Raw genomic sequence first — 26,890 nt, forward strand, 5'->3', positions numbered from 1 at the left:
AGCCTTAATTAATTATTATGGTCTCTAGTTTTTTTCACCTGTAAGGCCATGATGACGTGGTCTTCTGATTAAAGTGTTCTCAAGATTCAAATCAAAATTGCAGGTTACTGCCATGCCATAACAAACCTGGGACATGAAAAATCTTATATTTAATAGCTGCCCATACACGAACATTTGAAATAGAAGGAAACTACTTTAAGTTAAAGGAGTAATTTTTCGAGGAAGAGCAAATTGAAAGTGTCTTTATAAATGCACTTTATAAAATTTACTGAAGATTCATGGAACTATTTCTTTACTGTGAAAGATTTGTCAATAGGTAGTCATCTGGTGGCATTTTTTTTCATCCTTAGGGACTGGTTTTATTTCAATGTGTGTTTTCACCCTGTTCCTCAATTTATTTTTCAGTAGCAGAGGGAAAACAGGAGGGGAAAAAAGCAGGCTTCAAGTCGTAAAGAGATTTAAATTAATATCTCCAAGATCAGAGAAGAGTCTGTGTAAAGATTGGTAGAGCTGAGTCCTAAATTGGTAGAGGTGATAAGAAAAGGACAAAATAAAATCAGGTAAGATAGTGTGTCATGAATATTTTGAGAATGTCACTGAAGTTGATTCTGAGTATTGTGTGGAACAGGATGGCAGAAATGAAACTGGTTTTAGTTCTTTAAAGCTGCATTTTTGTCTGAATTATTTGTAGGCTGGGAGTAATTCCCTTGTGCTAATGCCTGACTCATTCTTACAAATAGCACAATAATACACTTCAGCTTTGTCAGCTATTTGTAACCACTGTGGTTACAAATCCCTATGGGAATCGTTGTTAATGGGATGCAGTTTTTGGTTGGCTTTGCTACAGCATCAATTGGCATACTTCCTTTGACTTGACTGCCATGCTAAGTTATATTGTCAAGGAATTTGGCCTTTTAGTTTGATGTGTGGCTTGGGATTCCTAATGACTGAAAGGAGTCTGTTAATGAAATCAAAGTAATCGAGTACAGTATATGTGAATTAGTGCTGCTTGCCATTTGTTATTAGGCTGAAGTGTTAAAAATGCTAAGTAATTCTGGAAATGTTTTTTATGAAATAGCTTGACAGTGATTTAAAGAAAGGTGTTTCTTTCACAGAGCTTTGCCTTGAGTTGCATTTGAAGGTCCTCATACAAGGCCAAACAAACTGTGTAACTCTGCATTCTCAAGTGGGTAATACGATATACATGTAATAAGTATATTGTATATATAATTTAAGTTTGTGATAGTTAACAGAGCTTCCTCAGAAATACTGAGGATAAACTGAATGACTTTAATCACCAGTGACTTACTGATGAACTGCTCTAAGGTTTTTATTCTGCAACACTTTCCTTACCTGTGTATATATTTTTTTTGTTTAATGTTACGCCTTTTATGCAGACAGTTTGCATCTCTAGGGTGAAACTTGTCCCAAAGCAAGGGACTAGCATACATATACTGTTATAGCTCTGCTCTGAAGGGGGTTTAATGCAGTGCAGGTGGGTGCGTGTTGGCTGGAGTGGGTGGCACGTTTCTATTGACAGCTCTACGCTGCTTCTCCAAGGTGGGATGGGGGCATATGGGCACTGGCTGTTCCTAAAGTCCCTGGCACCCCCTCTGTGGGACAGCCTCTCTCTGCAGGGACACGTGACATGGCTCCAAGGGGCCTGAAGTGCACTCCTGGCAGCTGCTCTGCTTTACTCAGAGTGGCCTCTTAGTGTAGTTTCTTTGAGTGATTGCAGCCCTCAAAGAACTCACTTGCATGACCTCCTGCCAAGCCCCAGTTGTCCCAAGGACGGCTTCACACTGCTGCTGTCAGACACTGATGTGTTGCATGATTGAACATTCTTATGCATATTTGCATAAATTGCAAATGCGGTCTTCTTAGTGGGGTAAGGCAGGGGGCACACAACACTAAAGAAAAGCTGGCAAGGGAAACCCAGGATGGGATTTCTGTGTCTTGGTCCTGCTCAGCAGCTGTGGCTGTGTCAGCTTTTCGAATTCTGTGTGTGGTAATGTCATAGGAGAGCGAGCCTGGGCTTAAGTAAGTGAACAAATAAATGCGAACTGAACAGACCCCAGGTTTGGGATTTCTGTGAGCATCCCTGGGATGCTCACCCCACCCAGCGGGGATAGGGCAGCCGTAGGACCTCTATGGGGCTGTGGGCTTGTCAGTGGCTGCTGGCTGTGCCAGCTGGAGCAGGGGCAGTTTGTATGTTTGCTACCTTCAGGTGGTCCCTCCTGCTGGGGGATGGAGAAGAATGAGGATGTGTTTGGCCTTATCCCACACCTTGAACACCCACACTGGTGTCTGTGCTCTGACCCAGGTTTCCCCAGGCCCCAGCAAGGCCACCCAGCAAGGAACAGGGGCTGGTATGAGGCGGGTCCTGAGGCTCCCACATATACTTCAAAACACCTCACCTTCTTTAAAAGGAGCAGCTACCTGAACTCCATGGCCGTGGTGCAAGCACCAGCAGCTTTTCTGCAACATCTGCCGTCTTGATAACTTAAGTCAACAGAAGTAAAACTTTGTTACTCCCCAAAAACCAAAAGAAGGGTGTCCTCTGGGCTGTCTTTGGGTGAAGAGAAGTCTGGAAGGCAGTAACTTTCCTTAGATCCTCTTGTCAGACCTTTCAAGGTCTGTGTGTCATTGTTGCAGGCCTGAAATCAGACGTTGGTAACTCATGGCCGTTTGAAATACACTCATCAAGAGTTTAATCAGTGGGAATTAAATACCTATCATTTCAGAGAAAAGAGTTTCAATTTGAGTAAGCCACTGTGACACTGGAGGACCCTGAAAGTCTATTGTGTGACCAGAGGGGAGAAATTTGGGTAATTTAGTCCCTAGACTTTGGAGCGCAGCCTTGTAAGCAATTGTGAAGCACTCTTACTGTCTCTTTAAATGTGTTAGCATGCCCTCATTTTGCAGTCCAGTTGTCATCTTCTACTGTGTGACTCGGTACGGCTGATGAGTGCCTTGCCGGGGACAGGTGAAGAGCAGCAAGGCAGGGGCAGGCTTGTGATGGTTAAGAGCCTCGCTTGACATTTATGCTGCAAGGCAAATGGCCAAGGAAAGTGCTTCTTTCAATTAAATATTAAAATCCTACTTTGCAAGACATTTCAAAAGATTATTTTTATTCCAGTTATCTCTTCAGTAAAGTGGCAAATTTTATTTTGATTATAATTACAGAGATCCTTCTGTAATTTTTTTCCCCGTCTTTGAATTAGGGTGCGTTTGCTCTCCACTAGTAATTACCTTCATGTCAGCGTGACTGCAAGAGGTTATAGAAGTGCATGATGTTTCTCACATTGTAGCAGCTTTCTGCATACCAACCCCTTTGCCCTTTTGACTACATGGAAAACTATAAACGTGTCATGCAGGAAGATTTAAATGAGTGCTGTTAAGGTCCCAGACACTCATTCCAGAGCTGCAATTTCTTAAGAGCTGTCTGAGCTTTACCTTATGTGCAGCCATCATAGTCATGCCGACTGAAATCCTGCTAATTATTTTGGAGACATTTTTGTATGACATGTCTTGAGAAAAGAGTCTGAGCATCTGTGAAACACATGAAGTGAAAATTCCTCTGGCGTCTATGGGCAAACATAAGCAGGTGGAGCACATCCAAGTTTGTGCAGCTGAGGGAGGGGCTCCAGAAAACAAGTTGTTTGCAGCACAGAGGGAAAATCAAAAGAAAAATAATTACTTGTATATCTGAATTTGATGGTGCCATGTCATATAAGGCCAGTGCAGGAAGAGTAGCTTTCTGCTTCATTTTAAGGGTTATTGGAACTTGATTGCCAGGTTTGTATAGGAAATGAACAGGATGCTACAGACCCACTAAGATGTAAATTTATGAATCTACAGCTGTGCACTGCAGACAGGGCTCATTTCTCAGTCTGAAGGGTGTTATGATGCTTACCCTTCTTGCCTGTGCAGGTTTAATCAAGGTAATCACTGAAATACATGGCTGCATCAATCTCCTAATTGTAATATTCCTGAAAATTGAATGGTTTGTATGTTTTAAGGTAAGCCCCAGGAATTTAGAAATGAAAAAATTGTGATGGTGCTGCCCACTAAAGGAAATGTGTGTGGTAAGAAGCTGTTTTTGCTGCCTGGGATGAAAGGCCAGCTGGCATCAATTAGCATTTTATGCATATGCACTTTTATAGAAATAATCTTTACTGAGCAGGTCTCAAAGCCTTTTAGTGTCACTCAGTTAGTCCTCGTAACAATCCTGTGCAGAGTTACATGATTATACCCATGAGCACACTGGAAATTGGGGAGGTTAAGTGACTAATCTATAGTTGCACAGTGAATCAAAGGTAGTTCAGTTCCATCCTGTCCTATCTGTCTTTGCAAGGCAGCACTACCTTCACTCAGAAAGGAAACCAGAATACAATGTAAAAGTTGTGGCAAGGATTATGTGGTATGTTTTAGAAAGTCTTCCATGAAGTGATGCCTTTAAACAGTGTGTAGGATAGAAATAAAGTTGTTTATTACACAAAGAACAACTATAAAGGATTAATTAAAATTATTAAAAATGTTATTATTAAAATTAAAAAAAGGATTAATTATAAAGGATTAATTAAAAGGGTGTTGATTGACAACTGTCTAAACATGAGCCGGCATTGTGCCCAGGTGGCCAAGAAGGCCAATGGCATCTTGGCTTGTATCAGAAATGGTGTGGCCAGCAGGTCCAGGGGGTTATTCTCCCTCTGTACTTGGCACTGGTGAGACCACACCTCATAATACTGTGTTCAGTTCTGGGTCCCTCACCACAAGAAGGATGTTGAGGCTCTGGAGCGAGTCCAGAGAAGAGCAACAAAGCTGGTGAGGGGGCTGGAGAATAGGCCTTATAAGGAATGGCTGAGGGAGCTGGGGTTGTTTAGCCTGGAGAAGAGGAGCCTGAGGGGAGACCTTATCAGTTTACAACTACCTGAAAGGAGATTGTGGAGGGGAGTGTTCTGGCCTCTTCTCCCAGGTGTCAGAGGACAGGACAAGAGGGAGTGGCCACAAGCTGTGCCAGAGGAGGTTCAGGCTGGACATCAGAAATTTTTTTTTCACGGAAAGGGTCATTGGGCACTGGAACAGGCTGCCTAGGGAGGTGATGGAGTCACCATCCCTGGAGATATTTAAAAGACGGGTGGATGAGGTGCTGATGGGCATGGTTTAGTGGTTGATAGGAATGGCTGGACTTGATCTTGGGGGTCTTTTCCAACCTAGTGGTTCTGTGATTCTGTGATTCTGTAATTTGTACTTTAATTGACTTTTCTGCTTCAGCTGCATTGTTGATGTACTAGGATAATTGCATAGGCAAAGAATGACATTTCCCAGTACATAAAACGAAGTCTCGCTTTCTCAACAAAAAAAGAGAGACTGGAAATAATTTTTTTTAATAAATGCTTTCTTCTTCTAAGAGCATGACTACGCAGAAATGCAGGCATGCCAGCTTCTATCCTGTGTGTGAAATGAGCAAATGTCCTTCACTACTTTGCACCCGCTTAAAATGATCTGAAGTCTATTTTCCGTAGTAGTCTTTAAAGGCCAAGAAAGTGCAATTAAAACAGGCAAATATGTGGCTAACTTGGTAGTTCCTCAGTGGCATCGTCTGTTCTTTGGATGACAACTCAGTACCTTGCTTTACAACTTTATGGTTCTTGGGTTGTCTGACCCCATCTCATGTGGGGTGAGGAGGAAGTATGAGGGACAGCAGGCTGCAGCTGAAAAGGAGGTGTCAGAAATGTCATGTCTAGAGTAGAGTACGGGGCCTGTCCCTGTGAGATTACTGGGTGATAAGGAGGAGTCTTACTTCTTCCCCCTCCCCTCTACCCCTGAGGCTGTCATAGAGGGAGCAGGGGGGATTAACAAAAAAAAAAACCTGCCTAATTCTGTAGAATATCATGTTCCTAGTAAAACCAGACAATATATAGGCAAATTATCTTGTAGTCATGCCTGACTGTAGCCTCAAGATATGAACAGTGCTGCTTTATTTCCAGCTGACAGGAGGTATGACTGATGGTATAATTGAGGATCATCATTGTGAATGAGCTGGAGATGCCCCATGGTTTAATCCTTGAGTCTGGTTAAGCTGGTGTGTTGATTCACGTGTCAGGGCTATCTTTCCAATTAATTCTCCCAAAGCTGATGTGCTGAATATCATGAAATGTATTAGGGTGCATGTCACAGCTGATGGTGAAAGTGCCGCTTGATTATACAGATATGAAAAGTTGCTTATAATAGAGCGCTGTATATTCATAAGCAAATTCCCTATTCATTTTATAGCACTATAACTCCATGGCAGCTGCACTAAACTCTTGTCCCACCACTACAACATAAAGCACTGTTTTAAGTTCCTCAAGATGAGCAGAGTGTTATGTAACCACCCTCACCTCCTCCCTCGCCCCCCTGACATAGTGTATAATTTAGGAGGCAGCTTGTTCATATTCTGTGATGTGAAATCTGCTTTGTATTTCTTTTGCTTAGTGCCCAGATCATATAAATGATTGCGGCCATTGCTGTAAAGCACAAAGCAATCCATAGGCTTTTCATGTGTAGAACAGTTTGGCATAATTGACCTGTATCTAAGAGGTTTAAGATGCTTATTCAGCATCTAAAAAAAGCTGTGGCTCAGGCACTATTCCCAATTGTAAAATTCGTTGATCTTTAGTAGGAAATGACACACCACACCACAACCCCCAAGCCGTGTATTCCTCACAGATAATGTATATGATACCATTAAATTAATCCAGTGTTTTATTCTCCCCCTTCTAGACATAAAAGAAGGATAAGAGAGCATTGGCCACTGTTGTCCTGATCCCTTTACAAAGTGTGAGCGATGCCCAGATCTCTGATTCATCATCCCTGTGTCCATTTGCATACCAAATGAATGGATTTAAGCAGGAGATGGGTACGAGGGTGGTTTCAGGTTTTGCATCATTAAAAAAACGTGTCCCCACACATATTCTGTTCTGATCATTTATTGGTAAGGGCAAGCAGCTTCAGTTTAGATTCCAGATTTCACATTGAGGAGACAGTCCCTGGTCATATATTACTGTCCATTTCTGAATTACTTTATAGAGGCTGTGGAGAAAAACTAGGAGAGTGTTTGTTGGATCTATAGCAGTTCATTCTGGTATTGGTACTGTGACTAGATTCTCATGGTTTCCTTCTAGTAAGAAATCAAGTTACTTTGTTTTACCAAAGTTTTGGTGAATCAAAATTGATGTATGTGGTTCACTTTGACATGCAGGGGATGACGGAAATGGACATTGTCCTCTTCCCCACTTTGCTCTCCCTCTCTATTTTCCTAAGACAGACCCTGGTATATTATTTATCTTTGGCTACAGTGAAGTGCAAAATTTAATCATGTTTCTTGTGTTTCCTGGGGGTAAGATATACATGCGAAAGGTTGTGTGCACACGAGAACAATTCCAGTTTACCATGTGGTATTTTTAACGTCAAGACAACTGAAACAGGCACCTACCTTGAAGCAGATCAAGGCAAACTGTGAAAAGTACAGATTTCCTTGGACGAGTATCATTGACTGGAGGTGTTACTTCCACATTTGTAAACAGACCTTTAACAAATTGCCCGAAGGATCTGTTTGAACAATTTATTTTGTTTTTTTAAAAATTACAAACAGTATAAAGATAATTTTCTTTGGGTTTTTTTGATGCCCACAGAAAAAATACTATCTTGGGACCCTTTTGTTCCTCTTTGCAGAGTGCCATGAAGAAAATTGGTTATTGCCTTTTTTCTCTACAATTATCTTTAGATTGAATAGGCATTGATTGCTTTTCTGGGATGAGAAAAAACAGGCTGTGTCATTCTGTGATACTGTGTGCTAGCAGCAGTGGAGGGTATGAAGCAAGCAGTTTAGTGGTTATTTTGATTATCAATGAATGTAGATTTTACTTATACTATTTCCTGTTCATACAGTCAGTTTTCCTGCTCTCCCAATTGTCTGGAAGCTGTTCTTTTTCTATCATAGTTTTAGATGCAATTTTTACACCTGTTTGAAGTTCATGATGCATCTTCCTATTGGTAGTAGTTAGATTTGACTGAAGGGAGTACTATTGCATTTTATGACTTCTGTTTGGATTTTTTCTTCTTCTGTCCAATAAATGGTGGCTGAGGGACCTGGGTGTGTTTAGCCTGGAGAAAAGGAAGCCAAGGGGAGACCTCATCACTGTCTACAACTTCCTGAAAGGAGGTTGTAATGAAGTGGGTGCTGGTCTCTTTTCCTAAGTGAAAGGTGATACAATGAGAGAAAATGGCCTCAAGTTGTGCCAGGGGAGGTTTAGATTTAGACATCAAGAAAAATTTCTTCACCAAAAGGGTTCTCAGGCACTGGCAGAGGCTGCCATGGGAGGTGGTTGAGTTGCCATCCCTGGAGGTGTTTAAAAGACAGGTAGATGAGGTGCTCTGACATTTGGTTTAGTAATAGACAGGTATGGTTGGACTCGATGATCTCAAAGGTCTTTTCCAACCAAGAATTCTATGAAATAGCATACCGTTGACAAGCAGATGCTGACCTTGGCCTTTTGTAGACACACAGGTACTAGAAAAAGCGAACATGAAATGCTCATTAAAGCTATTAACAGAAGAAGCTGCAAAGCAGATGAGAATAGTTTGAAAATTAACGGTTATCAGATGTTTCTTGTGGTACTTTTTTTTTTTGAACATATATTTGCATATTCAGAGAAGCCCAACAAGCACAGTAGTGGTTGTTTGGTGGCAGAAATACTCCCTTGCAAGCACAATTAGGGTAACAACATGTGAAGGCATAGCCCATTGATGTTCTGTGTATTGCATCTCCTGAGTAGTCTTTAGAACAGAAGTTATAAAAACTCTTTCTTAGCGGTTTGTTTCCAACTGCTTTCCTCACTATAAGGAAATATTTTTGTCTTCTGTTAAGTGTTTTCATACTTATTTGCTTCTTGGCATTCAGTTCCCCATAAAATCAACATCTATGTTCAGAGTATTTTTAAAGGTGGACCGTGATAAAATGCAAATGGATGTGATGGTATTAATTTAAAATTGTGTTCCGAAGAAGCTCACAGAGGTGAACTGTTTTCAGAAACCATCTACTTCCATACAGCACAACATATGTTTACCTAAAGAATGTTACTAACTATCTCTAGGGGTATTACCAATGAAAGAGGCAGCAAAAGTGAAGGATCATTCACATGTTTGGAGGGATGGTTTTAGTTTCATGTAATCCTGTGGTATGTGCTTGAAATACATGAAGAAGTGCAAGCATTTGGGCTAGTTGGGGCTTGCCTCCTGACTGTACGCGCTGAAATATTTGTCTCCTTCGCCCCTTGCTTATAAGGGGTGAAGCAAATGGAGCTGAATCATCATCTTGTTCTGTATTTGACCTCCAAAAGAGGATGTGTTGAAGAAGGAGAAACTGAAAAGTAAGCAAGAAGACAGTGCCTGCACCTGGCCTGTCGTTTGGTGTTTAAAAGGGTGTGGGGTGAAGTAGCTTGCGCCTGATCCCAGCTGATGATCATCTTATGGTTCCTCTTATCCTTCGAGCATAAGATTCGATTACTTCAGATCTTTCTGTTTGTGCTCACATAGCTGTGAATATAACACCTGCTGTGTTACCTAACTTGGTAAAACTACCTAGTTTTATAATTCTTTAATCAAGGAAGTACGCTTGGTTAAAGGAGGGAATCTCTGGATTGCAGCCAGTAACATCAGGCCAGACGAAGTCATTTTTTCCAACTGTGACTTCTGCAAAAGCTCATAGACTACATCTGCTATGCGCTGCTCCTCAGATGGAGGTGTCCTGTTCTGCCCATGCTTTTCCCAGTATAATATATGATGCATACATGGTAATACAAATGTATTCAAAGTTAAACAGACCAAGATGACTGTACCTACTTGGGGTCTTATAAATGTTTCAGTCATGCAGTCTGGAGGGTGTCTAAATGAGAGAGGTGCATTGAGACCAGGGCTGAGATGTTTGAAATACCTCTGAATTCTCCATTAACATTTGGAAGGATACTGTTGGCTGCAGGAAATACCTCCAGGTTCTTACTGAGCGCTTAAATCATGCGCTGCAAAACAAACATCAAGTCCTGTGCATTTAAAACCTCATTTTCTGTATTTCTACTTGGATGTCTACAGAAAATGTCATTTGAAGTACAAGAACAATTAAAAAGTTTCGCGCACACAAGCGAATATTGTAAATTATTGATAAATAACCAGGCCATAGGTATAGCAAGTCTTATTTCCAGTGCCAGTCCTGAAACAATTCATTTGTATTCTGCAGTAAATTTATGCAAATGAATTGTCTTTCATACTGATTAAAGCTGTTTCGACTCTGGGCAGGATGAAATGACTGATGCCTCATCCTGTTTTTTCCTCCCCTTTTTCCTCCACCCTGATCTCTGGGCGTGCGCTTTCATTGTTTTTTTTCTTTTTCTTTTTCCCCTTGCAGTTCCTCTCTCTGTTCCACACGAGGAACCTGTTTTTAATTTTCATGTGTCATGTCTGTCTCATAAAACACACACACTGGATCATATGACTGTTGTGCAATACTAGAGTGTTGTTGAAATGAATATCACATAGAAAGACTTGTAAAGTCATTTTAAAATAAAATGAACTAAATTTCAAATTTGAAAGGGGCAATAATTCCATACAGATGGCAGAAGTAAGGATACACTGACCACAATAACAAGTACATTTAAAAATAGTCCTTGGGACTTTGGCCCCAGTCGCTGTCACAACAACTGCCCCATATGGCCCTGTTGAGTGTGGGCAGGTGGGGGGAAACTGTCTCAAACCCTTGAGCGAGGCTGTGGTGGGACTGTTCTCCTGCATGGCAAGGACCATATTCAGCATGCTGGTGGCCCCTGGGTTGTGCATGGAAGAAACAGGCCATCCAGCACTGACCTGAAGAATCATCTTTGGATCACAGTCCATGTCCAATCATGAAACAGCTACAAATAATTTGGTTATGTTGTTCTGCCCTGTCCTAAGGCTCAGTGACTAATGATTTAATAAGGCTTTGCATATGCAGGCATGGTTGTGTATGGTGTCCAGTGTATGAGTTCAGTAATGCAGTTTCAAGAAGTCTGTGTGAATTGTGCAAGGGAAGAAGATCTTTCAGGGATGTGGGCTTTAGACTTCAACTGGTTTCTCTGCAAGGCTTGTGAACCAGGGACATCGCTATATTACTCTATTTTGTAGTCAGTTTTTCATGTTTTCCGAGTGTATTGCAGCAGAAGTCATTGGAGTTTTGAAGTAAGTAAATATGGATGAAAAAACCTCTTTGCCAGTCATTCAGATAATAATACACTTCCTAACATGAGAATCCAGATGGGGTTCATACAAGTAGATATATCTCTACTGGTTAAATGGAAGGATGTGGGGATTTTAATGATGCGTGTTGCTGCTGAGTTGCCAAGCTCATGTGGAAAGAGGACTTTCCTTTCCTTTCCTAGGACTCCTACAGTGTCCTCGCCACAGCACGTATTGCAGCAGGACCCACACTGTTTTCAGGCTCTTTGCTCTGGGAAGGGGGAATTGGAGCCAAAACCAGGCACTCCTCCCCTACCTCCTCCCCTCTCTTAGCTGAAGCAGCACAGCGACGAGCCAGGCTGATGAGGATCTGAAGTGTGAAAGAACAAGGGAAACTGTAGAACATGTAGGATGTTATAGGAGCAAGTTAATACCAAAAAAAGCGCATTTTTTTCCACTTAAATATGAACCCATTGTGTACGTGCATGATGCAAAACAGGAGAGAAGCTTTGGAACACCCATGTGGAGGGGAAGGGCTCGGCAGCTACATGGTGACTGACAGGGTACTATCATTTTGAGATGATTGTTTCCTTCAGGATAATTCTGTGTTCCTGTCTTACAGCAATATGAACAGAGGCTGGAAGGAGTTCACAGAGAATTCTGTTAACCTGAAGTTATATACAGTCTCCTGTCACTACTGCTGTTATTACACATATTTGTCTTATGTGACAAAATGTCCTTTGCTTTTCTCTTATGCTGTGTTTCTTTTGTGGTCATCTGGAAGTGCTGAATTATAGATGGTTTTCATGAACAGAATAAAAAGAGATAGTCAGCAAGTGTACCCGCACCATCAGGTTGCTTCATTTTTTCCTGAGTTGGCTTTCATGTGCATGGGCTCAGGTAAGGCGTGGAGGGGTTGGAGCTGAGCAGAATATGCTCTTAATGTGACACGCCTACTGAATTTTGGTTGCACCCTTTATACTTACGGATTGTTTGCTCAATTAAAATGGCTGCTAAGCCATCCAAGGTATTTCTTGCCCTCTCCTTTGGAGCTTGTCCCTTTTTTCCATCCTGTTGCTTTCACATTGAGAGCAGAGATGCTGGACACGCAAACCAGCAAGCAAGAGAAATAGCACAACCTTCCAAATCTGTGAGAGATCACTCATTTACTGCAGAATCATAGCCCTATGATGCCAGGGGGTGAGAGCATCCTGCAGTGACACAGCTTGGAGGAGCTAGGGTTGCCTGTCCTCAGTCAAAGACCAAGGGCTTCTGCTGCTGTGAGCTTTGCCAGGAACTTTGAGGTATTTCTTCCCAGCGCATGCCAACTAGGAGGGCTGACCTGTTTTTCTGCACGTCTGTCCCTGTCCTCTGCCGTTGCTAAGGGTGGCACCCAAACAGACTGCGAAGCCAGAGGCAGGAAGGCTTTAAGATCACATCTCATGGTACTGAAATCCTTTAGTTTTTAAACCACTTAAATCTTAGTAGCTCTCGCAGGACTGTCTCCTAGGGGAAAACAGTGCTCAGTGAAAAATATTGTCTGGGCAGAAAATGCTGATTAAAATACAGCTTGCTTTATGGAGCTGTTTTAAAAAGTAGGAGGCAGTTGGTGGTTTTGGTTCTTGACATGAAGCTTTGTTTTTTAGAAAGACTGTAGTTGGTGTACTGTGATCAGGAAAGCCAAAAGAGAACAGAAAGGTCATGTCTCTGTCTTCCTCCTCTCCACGTTTAGGAGAGGAGGAGGGAGTGCAGCACACAGGTTTCCAATCGACCAGAACAGGCTATGGCAGCAGCTGCAAACACTTCGTGTTCGGGTGGAGAGGTAATTTCAACACTTCTGCGTGCTGATGTTTTGCAAACTTCAGTTGTTTCAGAGGCACTTTTCCCACATGTGCATAGTTGGACAAAGCAAAATATTTTTGCTTAGGATTCTTGGAGTCTCCTGTGCGCCTCTCTAGTTGCACAGAGATTCTTTGAGTTCTTCAGGCTTTTTGTGGAGTTTCTTTGCACTGGCTCAGAGGAAGTTTTCACATATATGGTGGCAAACTGTAGTCTGACAGACAGGTTGGTGTAAACCTAGAGTCATCCCAAAGTCTGGCATGGAATTACACTGCTATTTCTAGATCCTGAAATTTCCATGATTTTGTTCTAGTTTGCTTTATCTCACACTGTGTTATATTTGAACAATGCTGAGAATAAAACAGATTTATTTTTATAATGAGTCCACTCCTAGAAAAATTGTGACTTTGACTAACTGTTTTTTACATCTAGGTCTGCGTTGCCTATGTGCTTCCTTTCTCCTTGTTACTGCTCTGTATATCCAGGGATAGGAGTATGCGCGTGGCACTATGGACATAGTGACAGCGAGTGGTAGATGTGGCTGCCCTGTGTGACAGAGCATCCATGCCAATTCTCAGGCCTCGTCTTCAATTTTCTCTTGCTGAGGATTTTTGCTTTGGAGGATAAACAGCTATCATATACATAGAAGAGGTGATGTTTGCAGGCTGTGCAAATGTACAGTAATGCAAGCCTGCAGAGTATAATCTTTTAGGACATTCTTTATTATTTCTATTCCTGCATATTCTGGCTGCTAGGAAATGCAGGTTGCAAACATGAGCTGTCAGTTCTCTTTTTCTTTGGCATGCAGTTTGGGTCATGGTAACCAATTGCAACCATGTTTTAGAGGTCTTTTTTTTTTTTTTCTTCTAGTTTAATTTTCCAAAATCATGGCTTAAGTATGGCCATGGACAGTCTCTTAGTCTCAGGAAGTATCAAAACCCATCCACTGATTCAAAACTGCCATAACTAGAGTGCCACCAGTCTCTTCACTCTTAGTGCAGGCTGAGATGAATGCCTCTTCCTGGGAGATTTGCAGTGGTGGGGCAGATAGGTTCCTTCTTTGGGTCGCTCTTTTCCTCAGATAACAAATAGAGACAACTGTGCTCAGCGCAGTGGCTGCTGCTGGAGGAGAGCTGGCTGGTCTGAAGAGGCACTGTGTGTATGCAGGTGCCCTGCAGTGCACAGTACGGGTAAGGCAATTTATTCTTTTAATGTTGCATTTCATAATGCAGAAGAATATGGCTTCTGATCTCAGAGTAGGTATTGCCACATATGACCAGATGACTTTCTTGATCTCTGAGTTAGAAATCAGGTAGGCTATATTTCTTTCCAACAGATTTAGTAAAAAGAAAAGTAGAAGCGGGAGTATTTAGCAGATGAGCTGAATTCTGGAAGTTTTCAAGCAATTTTTTAAAAAACATTTTTGTATATTATTTCATATTTCTTGAAAATCACTTTCTCTTTTGCTAACAAATTTAGGTTCCCTTTCCAGTTCTCGTGGTTGAAAATATTTTTTGTAATGCTTGGGTTTGGACACTTGTTGTAAAAATGTGTATGTCTATGGGTATTTATGAATATGTATCTATATGCATATAAACATTTTAAACCTGCATCAATGGAATGAAAATACCTTCATGGAACACTTTCAATTTTCTATTGCCAAGTTTACTCTGGCTTTGTTAGGTCTCTCTCCTCCCTTACCCCAAATTAATTTCTTGTCAAATTTGTTATGAAAATATACTTGGACTTCTTAATCATTGCACAAAATAATAATTTAATTTTGATTAAAGGATTGCCCTCATTAGGATTGTTCTTTAGTTAGTGATTCTTCCATACAAAGGTCTCCTGCTGAAGACAATAGAAATTCCATGCACAGACCAGCTGGGGGCCTGAGCTGCAGTGGCCTCAAGGAAAAATCCTTAATGCTTTCCCGATTACGTGTTTCGACTATAATGTTTCACTGTTTTCTTTGTAATTTAGCCATTCTTACAGCAAATTCACAAAGTTGGGGTTTTTTTTTCTTGCTTGGATTGCTATAATGATTTCTGCAAAGCTCATTGAATTTGCTTTCCTGTGTGGTTGTGTCTCATGTGGAGTTTTTAATTTTGCCCCAAGCTCAGCCTAAACTTCTTCATTTAAATGCATTTCACATCAAAGTCATGGCAAACACAAATGTTTTCCTTGGTTTTTAATGACATTAGAAAATTGGCAGAATGGTACTTAGCCCTGGGCCTGGATTCTCCACCTAAGTAAAGTTGCTACCAAAGTTACCTGAATTTGCAAAACTTGGTGGATAAAATAATGTTGTTTATGGAGATGGAAATCGGCAAGTGATACAGTTTTGGGAGAAGAAATTCATCAGGGAAAAGCTTCAAAGTGAGCTTGAGTCGACTCCTGGTTTTCTAATCCCTTCTACCAACAGAGGTCCTTTTGATGCACACTAAGTGATTCTTATCAATTAAAATGGAAATCTGTTATTTACGTTAGGGACTGACAGTTGTCAAATAGGCATGTGTGATGAAAGACCTACACTTCAAGGAGTTCATCTCCAGCAGCTTAGTGGCGAAGCATTGATGGTTTTGTCCCTGGAGCCAGAGAGGACTGAGGGTGTTCCTGAGGGCACCTCATCTCTGCTGCATTAACCACAGTCTAACATTTTCCACCTTTACCAGAATGAAATCAATTACTCTTTCTGTCAGTGCAAATCCAGTGCTTTTTGAAGGGCACTTGGAAGATTTGTGAGGCATTCTGATATTGGAAAGGATAAATTGCTTTCCTGCTTAGCTGGGCAATCCTTTAATTACACTGTTGGAGGCTTTGCATGGCAAGATTAGAGCATCAAAGGCAGCTAGAGCTTCAGCTGGCTGCTTGGGACAGGCTACATTGGCCGGTGCTTGGAAGAGGAAGGGATACACTTTCTTCTACATCTGTACCCACCTCTGTGTAGTCAATGCTCTGGGTAGGGAGTCACAGCAGGCAGTGGGGAGCTAGGTAACTACAGTCAAACCAAGACAGATTTAGAAATGTCTGGTAGTAGAGTGGAGGAAAAATCTTAATCCCAGCAGATTTCTATGTCAAACCCACCTTCAATATTGTGTAGAAAGTAAGTGTGAACAGAGCATCAGGAATGCAGTGCACGTGGTCTGGCTGTGGTCCTTGCACACTGACTTGTCCCAAGATGCCATCTCTTCACACTACCCTGGAGAAGAGGAGGGAAGCCTGGGGCTCACCTCTGCAATGCATTTCCTATAGCACTTCATCAAGCCTACACCTAAACAGGCTGGCAATCTGCTGCTTCAGCCTCAGTCCATGGCAGAATATGCTCCTATTTCTGTGCCAGTTTTTCTAAAGGCATTATCTATTGAGTGCAGTTAGTTTCTCTCGGTGAGAGAGCCAGAAGTGTTTGGTGCAAATTCCTCAGTCTCATGAAGAAGAGAGAAAACATGGAAAATATTTTCTACCACTTCCTGCAGAGTTACTTTGAGTATGCAATTGCTGGCATGCAGCTCTCCTTCCAGATTTCCTGCAGGCTGCCACATGGAAAATCCCCCTCTGCCCTGTTGCACGTGGCAGGGGGAGCGTGGAAGATGTGGTCGTGCTGTGATCTACCAGTGAATACCTTGCAGCCAGATCTGTGGATATCCAGGCAGCGCAGGCAGGACCCAGCGCTGCAGGGCATGTGCCAAAGGGCAGTGGGGCAAGGTACCCGGGTGCAAGGGCTGCAAAGTGCTCGTGGGCAGGAGGGGCAAGGATGTGAACTGCTCATAGCAGTATTCTTGGCTGGGTGTCAAAAGCTGTGCTGAGCTGGTCAAAGAGCATGAGCTAGCCTTATTTCAAAAAGGGTTTGTGTTGTTATTTAGATATAGTGTATGTTTTACCGAGTCATAGCAATATTATGGTCTAAATTAAGTAATTTTTCTGCTTGGAAAATGCCCTAGTATTGGTTTTACAATATCCTCAGTTTTAAAATTCTTAGCTGTATCTCTCCAGGGAAATCCCCAAGGAATCTTTGCAAGCCTGGTTGTGAAATCATGTGGCTTTAATTGATTTCCACGGGATAGATCTCCGATTTCTCATTCTATGTACTGTATAAAACATCTTCACTTACCTGTGCTGTCAGGGATGTTTGCCAGTAGTGAGATAATACACGTTTGTGGAAACGGAGATTTATTACTTAAAGTTTTGAGAGCAGAAGGCAACTGTATTAGTTGCTGTAATATCAAATAGCCCATACCAAAATGTTTAGGACTGCTGTGTGTTCTTTTGGGAATGTAAAGAAGTGAAGAGCTGGGCCTAATGACAGCTTTGTTCAGTGATTACAGTACGGCTTATATTTTGCCAAGGTGAATCAAATAATCTGTTATGATGAAATATGACCATTTGTGACAGTTACAGCTTTAGTTTCAACGTGTTATCATGTGTGAAATTAGTTAATAGTTAATGGATCTTTATGCTACGATAACATCTGGTTTTGGTCTTTTTGCCTACAGTTATTGGCTTTATCCCAAAAGAAAAGTTGTACCTTCTCTCTGATGGGATTTTCCAGCTGCCAAGTCACAGAGCAAGCTCATTTCAGACCTTAGATTTCTAGTTGTCAATCCAAAGTAATTCAGCTGATTTCAAAGAAGTTATTTCATACAAGTCTGCATATATATCTGATATAAAGATTTATCCCATCACCCCCATGTAGAGAGATCTGTCCATCTCCCCATTTATTGTACTGTATGAGCTGATCTTGACAATGGATATTTTATCTGTTTCAATGTAGACATAGGAAATGATGATTTCTGTGATTTTTTTTTTGTTGTTCTCTTGCCTTCTGACTTTCCCTCAGGCATCCAAGCACTGTCTCTCTAGAGGAGACTTCAGCAGCAGATATTAGGAATGGGGAAAGAGTTGCATGGTATGAGTCATTAAATAGCAATAAAGAATAAAGATTATAAGCTGGAGCTGCCTCAGAACAGGAACCACCTATTGTGAATTTTCAGCCTTTTTGTTTAAACGTCTGCTTCTCCCTTTAAATGGAATACTGAAAAATGGGCTGAGGAATGGACATTGTGCACTTTCACAATTAGTAACAGCTTCTGTCATGTCACAGAAGTGACTCAAATGTCCCCATTAAATTCCTTCCCCATTTTCACTTATCTGTGGTTTCTTTCTTATAAGATGCTAATTGCATTTGCAAGGGGAGGAAGGGCTGTATTAGCCGCTTCTTTTGACAGCCAGTTTCAGTTCCTAGAGGAAAAAAAAAAAGAAAACAGAAACCCCTTAATATCTATGTGTTGCAGTGAATTATTCTGCTGCTTTGGGAAGGCTGCGATGTGGAGAGCTGCACCCAGTCGCTTGCTGGGGCTACTCAGAGGCATTTGAAATGGTGGCTGAGCTGTGTCCTGGGAGGAAAAAATACAGGTGGCTCATTTGCAAATAAACTTGAGGGGCAGTTTAGGCAGAAGCTGGGCTGTGGCAGCCTGTTTTCCAAAGCTGAGCCAATGCTGTGACAGATGCAGTACAGCCGTGTGCTATGTGCAAGCTCTCCATCTAGCATTTTCCAAGCAGCCTCAGCAGTAAACACTCCTTGCTGCACATCAGAATGTAAATATTTAAGGGGTCCTGTTGGACAGTAAGCTCTTTCAAGAGCCTTCTGTTTATAATCATTCACAAAAGTAAATATTTCCAGTTATACAAAGAGCACGTGGTAGGTGCATGTGCTTAAGCACTTCACTGAAGTTACATGAAAAGCATGAGGAGCTGGTGAGCTCAGCTTGCTGCTACCCATCCGGCACTCGTGGTTTGGCACAGCTTTCTGTCCCCAGAGCAGTGGTCTCTGTGGGTTTGTCCTAGCCCACCACTGCCCTCCTCAAGCATGAAGCTGGTTAGACTTCAGCCTCCCTGAAACGTGGTTGTGGTGCAGGTTACATCTCAACCTGCTCTCAGCAAATCATGTCCTTTTATTTTTTGTTTCCAAGAGCTGAATAACACAGGATGCAGCTGCCTGCAGGTGTTCATCTGTTGGATCACAATTTTTATTAGCATACAAGTATTTGGAGAATATACTGCTTTTGATATTTTTTGAGGCCAAACGAGATAATGGCTTTGTAGCTCAATTGCTGGAAATTTTGGCCTCATTTCAGGTTGTGCTAGCACCTCCTCTGCAGAAGGATGATATGGTTTCAGCACACTGTCACTGTTTGTTTCTAACCTTCTGATTTAAGAAAATGGTTGTATAAAGAACCTTCTGCATTCCAGAGGTGCTTCTTGTGGCTCCTCATGTGATGAAATCATAGGGAACGATAAACTCCCAGATTTCTGACAAAAATCATGCGGGTTTTGTCTGATGACTTCACCTTGTTCTTTCTTTGTTTGTTAGTTTTCTTTTTTTGTCTTTTAAAAAAGGCAGCCATTTGTATTGCAACAGTGCAGGCACAGTTGTCATGACTTTACTTTGTATCCCTGTAAATATTTCCAGCATCCCAGCCTCTGCTGAAGTGAGCAGTGTAAACATGCCTTCCAGTAGGTCCTGAACCACTGAGGTTTTCCCATATGGGTCCCAGTCTCCCATGCAGCAACTTCTGGCTTTGCAGGCAGTTCCCATATAGTAGTCATGTAAGGGCAGGAGCCTTGCCGAGTAGCGTGGATGGATACAGGATGAGTTAATGTCTTGTTGAATTAAGAATTCATTGTCTTTTCCTGCCTCGTGTTGCATTTGACAGTTGTTTACGGTCTGATATCAAGTTACAGTAAGATGGTGTTTTTTCATCCCTTTAAACTGGTGTGGATGGGTTATTGAGGAGGGCTGAGTATTCAGTGAATTTGATCTGTTTGGGATTTATTGGGATAGCAATATTTATCGTAACAGTGCACTCTGATTAGATTTGTTAAATGTTACCAACAGCCATTTAACCTTGAGAGGAAATAAGAGTTAAAAAAGTTTTGGGAGGCTGGCCAACAATTTGGAAAGCTCATAGTAAAAATATGAATAATGATGGATCTTTGATGCAGTTTGATATTATAAAAATCTCATTTCTGTAGTTAAGACTCTTTATCCAAGATATTCACTTCTGCTCTCCATTCCCATATATTGTACTATCCATGAGGAAAAGGAACAGTGCAACTAACTTGGGTGATTGTAAGGAAGTTCTCACATTTTTGTAGTGTTACTTGAAACTTTTCTTACTCTCTCAAGGATTAAAGATATAAGTCGTGCATAAAACTAATTTTTTCCATCTTTTCCTTTACCACCTGTATGCTGTGTGGTGCCTAAGCTGAATGTGAGTGCTACTGCTGGGGGCTGCTGCTTCTGTAAAGAAGCAAATAGGAGCACAAAAGTCTGTTGCATCTCAGTGTTTGGGAACCAGCTGAATAAGAGGAAGCAGAGGTTTTCTCATGGTACAGGGAATGCTTTGCCCTTGAGAGTGGCCAGAACAAAGTGATTCAAGTTCTGCTCTGGTTTGGAGTTATGAGATACTGCAAGTAAATTAATAGTTATTTAATCTCCTGTGATGGCAGTGTACAGGTGTTACCATGATGAGATGTTCCCAGCTTTACAAGCTGCTGATTGCTTGCCCTGTCTTAGTTTGTGATCCCTTCTTTGTTTGAAATGGCTGTATTGGCTTATGTGAAGAAATTGATTGTTTAGGTTAAAATAAATAAATAAATAAATAAATAAATAAATAAATACAAGCTTCCCACTGGTACAAGATCCAAAGTTACCCACCAGTTGCCCACTGGTGAAGGATGGTTGTAGGTCCCTCTCTGTGCTTGCTGTGCAGAGGATGTGTTGTTTGTTACAGCCTAGATCTGGAGCTGCGTTTTTTTTCACGAGAGGCAAGAGATTGGGCTTTCAGAGTTGGAGGTTCTCCAGTTCACCAAGACTGTGTTAACTGTCACCAGTGTCCCATGACCAGGGATTATATGAACAATAAAAATGTTTCTTAGTGTGTTAGGCTGTCATATATGCAACTGCAGAATGATTGTTTCCAAATCCAGTATATCCCAAACTGTAGACTTTACTAGACCGCTTAACTGGTGGTAGGTAGGTGTCTACAAGTATGTTTATATTTGACCACCAAGTGGCACTCCAGACCTAGTAATCTAAGAGGGGAAGAGTCTGTTTCTGCCATCAGGTTGGAAAATCTAAAATACAATTATTTGCAAGTGTGTAGATACCACTGAATCAAGTGGAATTGCTGAAGGTTGAATTACTATCTTCAGCATGTTTTTTATAATATCCATCTCGACATTTCATGATCCCAGTACAATATAAATATCAAATTTGATGAGCTGTCAAGCAGCAGCAAAAATAAACCAACATATTTCCATCATTTTTACTCCAGGAAAATAGTAGGAGAATTTGTAAAAAAATTCACCTTTGGCAACAAGTTGTAAAATTTTTAAAAATATCCTTTGGAAATGACATTTGATTGGGTTGCTAGAATATTTGTTTCCGAGAAGGTGGTGTTATGAAGAATGTTGGTTGGGGAGGTAGATGTTCAGGCTGCTGCATGCGTTGCTGGATATGACCTATTGCTGTTTAAGCAGTGCTGTTTTTTTCATCAAGCTCTAGTGTTGCTTCCAAGATTAATTTTGATGCTTTGAGATTGCATTGTGCTTATAGGACCAAAACCTCCCAATAGCTTGCCCAAGATCTTTTTTTTAATCAAGTAAAATTTGCATAAAACATCACATTTCATTGACCTTGTTGGCAAAACCATTTGTGGGCAACTGGCTATATCCATGTTTTTAAATTAAGATATTATGGATCAAGCAAACCTCTGGTGTAAATCAAATTTGAGTTACTCTAAATTTGAATATGGCTCTGTGTGCTGGAATTTAGGCAATGCAATATTTAAAACATTATTCAGTGTCATAACAAATCATCCATCATACTCTGTGGATCTAGAATTGTTTATAACCATTTTTATTACCGTGAACAGTTTCTAGCTCATATCATAATTACTATTCAAACTATGTGACATCAATCTGATTCTGTTTTGTGAGATTACTGGGTAACTCCAGCCTACTCTTTTTCCATACAAAACAGCCAAGGCAGCTGTTGGAAGAGGAATGTGAGAAATATTTCTGAATAAATGCTCTCGATAGAGCTCCAGTTCCTAATGAAGATGGGATATCTCTGCAGCTAAGAAAGAAATATGTTATGAGTGTCTGTCACAGAGTTGGTTAAGTTTAACTACTTTTTTTGAAAATGAGGGAGAAGTTGGTCCCATCCACTGCTGATTGCTTCCTTGTTTCATATTATGCCTGGAGGTGTTCACACAACCCAGCGTGGGATAAATGATTGTGGCTTCACTGGCATCTGTGTGGCCACACATTTGCCATATCAGACCGGAGTTTCAGAATTCTTTGTTTTTTTGACTGCAAATGCCAGTTGTATTTTTTGTTGACTTAGCGTTTTCAAGAATCTTTGGTTCTTTCCAAGTGACAGAAGTTTCTCTCACAAGTGACTGTGTACTGCATATGGGCACCCACTGGGCCGTCTTCTTGTGACTTTAAATCTTCTAGAGAGTATGCAAACACTTAAAGAACAAAATCTTTATATGCTTTCTGGTTTTTATTCAAGTTGCAAAGAAGGCCATTATTTTCCAGGCTATTTCTTAATTGAGATAAAATTAAACATTATCTGGTGAAGTTGCAGTGTTTTATAAGGTTTTTGTACTGCATTATGAGCTGCATCCTTAATGACTGAAACTGCAATCATTTTGGAAGTGTGATGTTCCTTTTTCATCATAGTCAGACTAGGAAAAAGGTTTAACAGTAGTGCAGCAGAAACAGTTTATCCTTTAAAGGCTTAAGACGGGAAGCCATTCTTTATTTTTATCTTAAATTAAGAAAACGCTTTGTATTTTCTTTCGAAGTAGCAGTGGACTTTCATGGGAGAGTGTATAACTAATTTCTCTTGAGTTTATGTTCTTGAACCTGATTTCCAGTGAGGATTTAAGGGTTGAAAGAGGCATTCATGAAGTTAAGCCAAGCATTTGAGAACATTTAGTACTCCATTCATGTAACCTGGTGGACTGCTTCACTTCTTTATCATGATTTTCCATTGGTAGTATCTGAAAGTTACACAACAGAAACATGCATTTGCATATTAGCATTTGGTGTATGTAGATTCTAAGTTGCCTAGCTGTTACATGCTTTGATCAGTCTGGATTTGGTTTGTTTGTTTATTTTTTAAAACAAACAACCAAACAAAAAATTAAATTCCCTGCCTCTGATCTGGTAGAGATTACTCAGACCCCAGAAGCACCTCTGAAGGAGCAGGTGCTGCACCAGCCTGTGTTCCAGTGACTGAGAAGTTCTGGCAGTGGAGGTGGGAAACAGGACAACAATGCGTGAGCACCATCTCTCTCTATCTGGGAAAGCATCCTGCTCACCACACAGGAGAGACAGGGGAATACAGGGTTACTCTTGCTTCAGTCTAGTCTGGGTGCAGGTGGCAGCGGTGTGGGGTGCAAGGGAGCATGTGGGTGGTCAGAGTTGGTCTCCCTGCCTCTATATCTGCCTGGGGTAGTACTCCCTCCTGTCACCATTGTCCCCAACAGGCCAGCCCATGGTGGTTAGAAATGTTGTAGAGTGTGACTGGGAGCTGGGATGGAGGTCTAGAGGTCACACTAAGTGGAGGTCACACTCACACTACAGCTGTACCAATGCTACAGTGACAGTAAGCACTTGATCTAACCTCTTGGGATTTCCAGATGTTGTTGGCTGCTTTGTTTGAGTATACAATGTCCTTTCCTCTTCCTTCTCTCCCTCTGTCAGCCTAGAGAGATCATGCGTGGCTTGCGCAATAGCTTCTCTACACTTAACTCTCTAATCTAATCAGTCCAAGCAAGTGTGTCATCTTCATATGACCATGAGCTTTCTCTTCCTAATAGCCTTGATCATGCCGGAAGACTTTATAAGCCAGCAGAATGGATTTTGATCCTTTTCTGTTTTGTTTTTGGTGCAACACAGCTGTTACAACAGTCTCTCAGCTACGTTAGGGACAAGCACAGCTATTTGTCTTGGCTCCTGGTTTTAATTCACCATATGGCACTACGGCTTCTCTCTCATCTGTTACGGGAAGTGCTGTAGTAGTCCCGTGTTTCCCTACGTGACATTGATGTACTACCGCACTATGCATAAAGCTGGTCAGTCAGGCATCTAGTTGTATATACTGAACAGATTTCCACACTGAAAACAGTTTATGAAGCCTTTTCTAGTTTTTGCCAGGTCTCTGTGAGCTTCCCAGATTTGCATTTCAGTCCTTTAATGCAAGTGGCCATGGACTGTGCAGCTGAAGAAGGAGGTGAAGGAGTAGACATCAAAAAGGCTTCATCATTACAATGCAGCGATTGCTTCAAATGACAGACATCAAGAGACAGCAGAAGAGACTTTGCTAACCTCCACATTTCTGCTTTCTGTGCTCCATGCCGGAAGGAAAAATCATATTTCTTTCTTCCACTTCACAAATGCTGGTGACCAAGGGCAGAGCAAGTTGAAGCCCAAACAAACTTTGTCTTAGGAAATGGCTAGAAAGGACTTCAGGGGAGTATGAAATACTTCAGATAGACATCCATATGGCAACTCGGTTTTCAAGCTTAGCAGTTGCTTCGCATTGTTTTACTGTCTAGTTTATCTTGCTTATGATAGATCAAACAAGACCATATCACAGGACTCAAAGGTTTTGGAAAAGCTTTACTAGTGCTGTTGATGAGGATAGGATTGTTTGTTTTCCTTCTGTGGCATTTGCGAGCAGCCGTTACCTCATGTGTGTTACCAGGGCTCCCAGCTCTGTCCTTGGTTTTCTTCCTGGCCCTGGTATCCTGACCAGCTTTTATGTCTTTTCTTGTTCATGGGTGTCAAGATCACATTTTTCTTTCAGCTGTTGCTCTTTTGCATGAAGTCTCTCTGAGGGAAGCAGGAAGGAACACTGCTGTGCTCTGTTGCCAAGACACACAGTAAATTTACATGGGCTAACACAGAGGACTGGAAAGCCTAAGGTTATTTTTGCTCTGTGACCTTGAAAAGCTCCTGCTGTCTGATGCTTTGCTATCAAAGAGCTGGATACCAGTTGATCTTTTCTATTAAAAAAACCCATGCAGTAATTACTTACTAACTTCAAGTTGATCATCTGTTGGAAAAGATAAGAACAATAGCTCCTTTTAACTAGGAATTCAGTGGGCCTTAAGAATAGAAGATGTTTGGTTTTCTGGCAATGCTATGTGTGTGATAATGACCTTCGGGTGTGAATAGGGTTTTGCTCATCTGAGAATTATCTCTTGAGAAGTGCATATGAAGTAGAAGAAACTTGAATTATAAGCCTGCATTCTCTAACCGATTACGTGGTGATCAAGGAGAGTGACTGTACACGTATTTAAGTCAAGGTCTTTAAGTACTATGAAAGCTGCTATATGTGACTTTGTCCATTTATGTGGAAGTATTTGTGTTAGTCTTTTGTTGATTCTTGCAGAATTTTTCCGAGTCTAAGGTGATGATTGTGCCATCTGGCAAAGCCTAGAGCTTTATCTCCTCTTCCACACTTGCAGGATGCCCTTGGATACAAATTTCTGTTCTTTCACAGTGTGCATGTTTAGTTCATTTTCATTTAAAAAAAAAAAAGGTAGGTGTCTGAAGCTTTGTTGCTGGAATTGGAGAAAATAAGCAAGATGAAACCTGTTCTTGACGTTGCATCCTTGATTTAATTAGCTCAAATGCAGCATCGTGGTTATACCTGACATTGTGTTGTGTAAGAGTTTTAAGTGTTGGAAAGTGTGAAGGACGTTGTCTTCTTTGCCTGAAGCATAAAAGGAAAAGGCTGTTTTCCTTTTAAAAAGAAACTCCAGAGCAGTTTTTCCTCTACATCAAAGAGGAATGTTTGCTTTCATGTCTTCCAGTTTGTAATACGAGTCCATGCCCAATCTATGAGTAGTAGCCAAAGCGATTTTTGCCTTCTTTCAGGTTCTCACTTGCTAAAACTAATCATGCTGGCTATGTATTTCTTCAAAGTCGAAAAGTCTTACATAATGGAGAGTAGATTTTGCTTTGGCATGTGGTACTGTGCTGTCATCCCTTTGGACTGCCTCCAGGAGAGCACAGGTGGCAGTTCTGCTGGGATCTCACAGCTTCTCTGGTTTTATTAGCCTTTCTGGCTGGTATCCTCTGTGGTGTGATCCACCCCAAGATGGACTTTGGACCACTCCATGGAATTTCTTCTCTTCACCTTCTAAAATTTCTTCCCAATATCTCAAATGAAAAATGTCTGGGTAAACCTTTCAGTGTTCATTCAAGTCATTGGTTTATGAATGAGTAATTCCATTTGAGCCTAGGAGTGTCTTTATGGATCATCCAAGGACATGCATGAGCTTCCCTGTGAAGGGTGTACTCTGATTTGTGATCCGCCCTGGAAATAGCTGCATATCCAGCAAGAGCTTCCTCAGTTGTCATCTCATGGCTCTTTCCATGTTCCACGCATTACTAGCCTTCCCTATGTAAAGTTTCCACTTGCTGTGGTTTTCAGAGCTCCCGCACTCTGTCCTGAGCAGATGCAGCTCCCCCCGTTCCATTGCCAGGCTGGCGTGGGTAGTGCTGCTGGGGCACTTGTCCATTACCAGGACTGCAATTTCCTGGGAGACAAGGAAGGAAGCAGGAATGAAGGCAGATGCAAGAAAGCAGTGATGTTTCACTGCTTCAACAATACCTCTCCTTTGTATTTGCTACTTCTTGGATGTTTAAGTAGCCAGGACCTGCTCTGCAAATGAGTGGGAGTATAGCAATATGGTGGTGTAAAGGCACTGCTCCCCTG

General features: G+C 41.4%; 1 protein-coding gene across 2 annotated transcripts in view; it reads left to right on the plus strand.

Annotated features, from left to right (window-relative positions):
* PID1 (phosphotyrosine interaction domain containing 1) overlaps positions 1-26,890 on the plus strand; it is an 87,877-nt gene that overhangs the window by 44,718 nt on the left and 16,269 nt on the right. Inside the window, exon 1 of one of the 2 annotated variants that reach the window (XM_069864772.1) lies at positions 12,869-13,072. The exons of the other annotated variant lie outside the window; for it this stretch is intronic. Within the exon in view, the coding sequence (XP_069720873.1) occupies positions 13,034-13,072 (39 nt within the window). The 5' untranslated portion in view covers positions 12,869-13,033. Of the gene's footprint in view, positions 1-12,868; positions 13,073-26,890 lie in introns of those variants that run through there. 2 annotated transcript variants of the gene reach the window in all.

Source organism: Phaenicophaeus curvirostris, chromosome 10, assembly GCF_032191515.1.
Source record: "Phaenicophaeus curvirostris isolate KB17595 chromosome 10, BPBGC_Pcur_1.0, whole genome shotgun sequence".
Classification (NCBI taxonomy): Eukaryota; Metazoa; Chordata; class Aves; order Cuculiformes; family Cuculidae; genus Phaenicophaeus; species Phaenicophaeus curvirostris.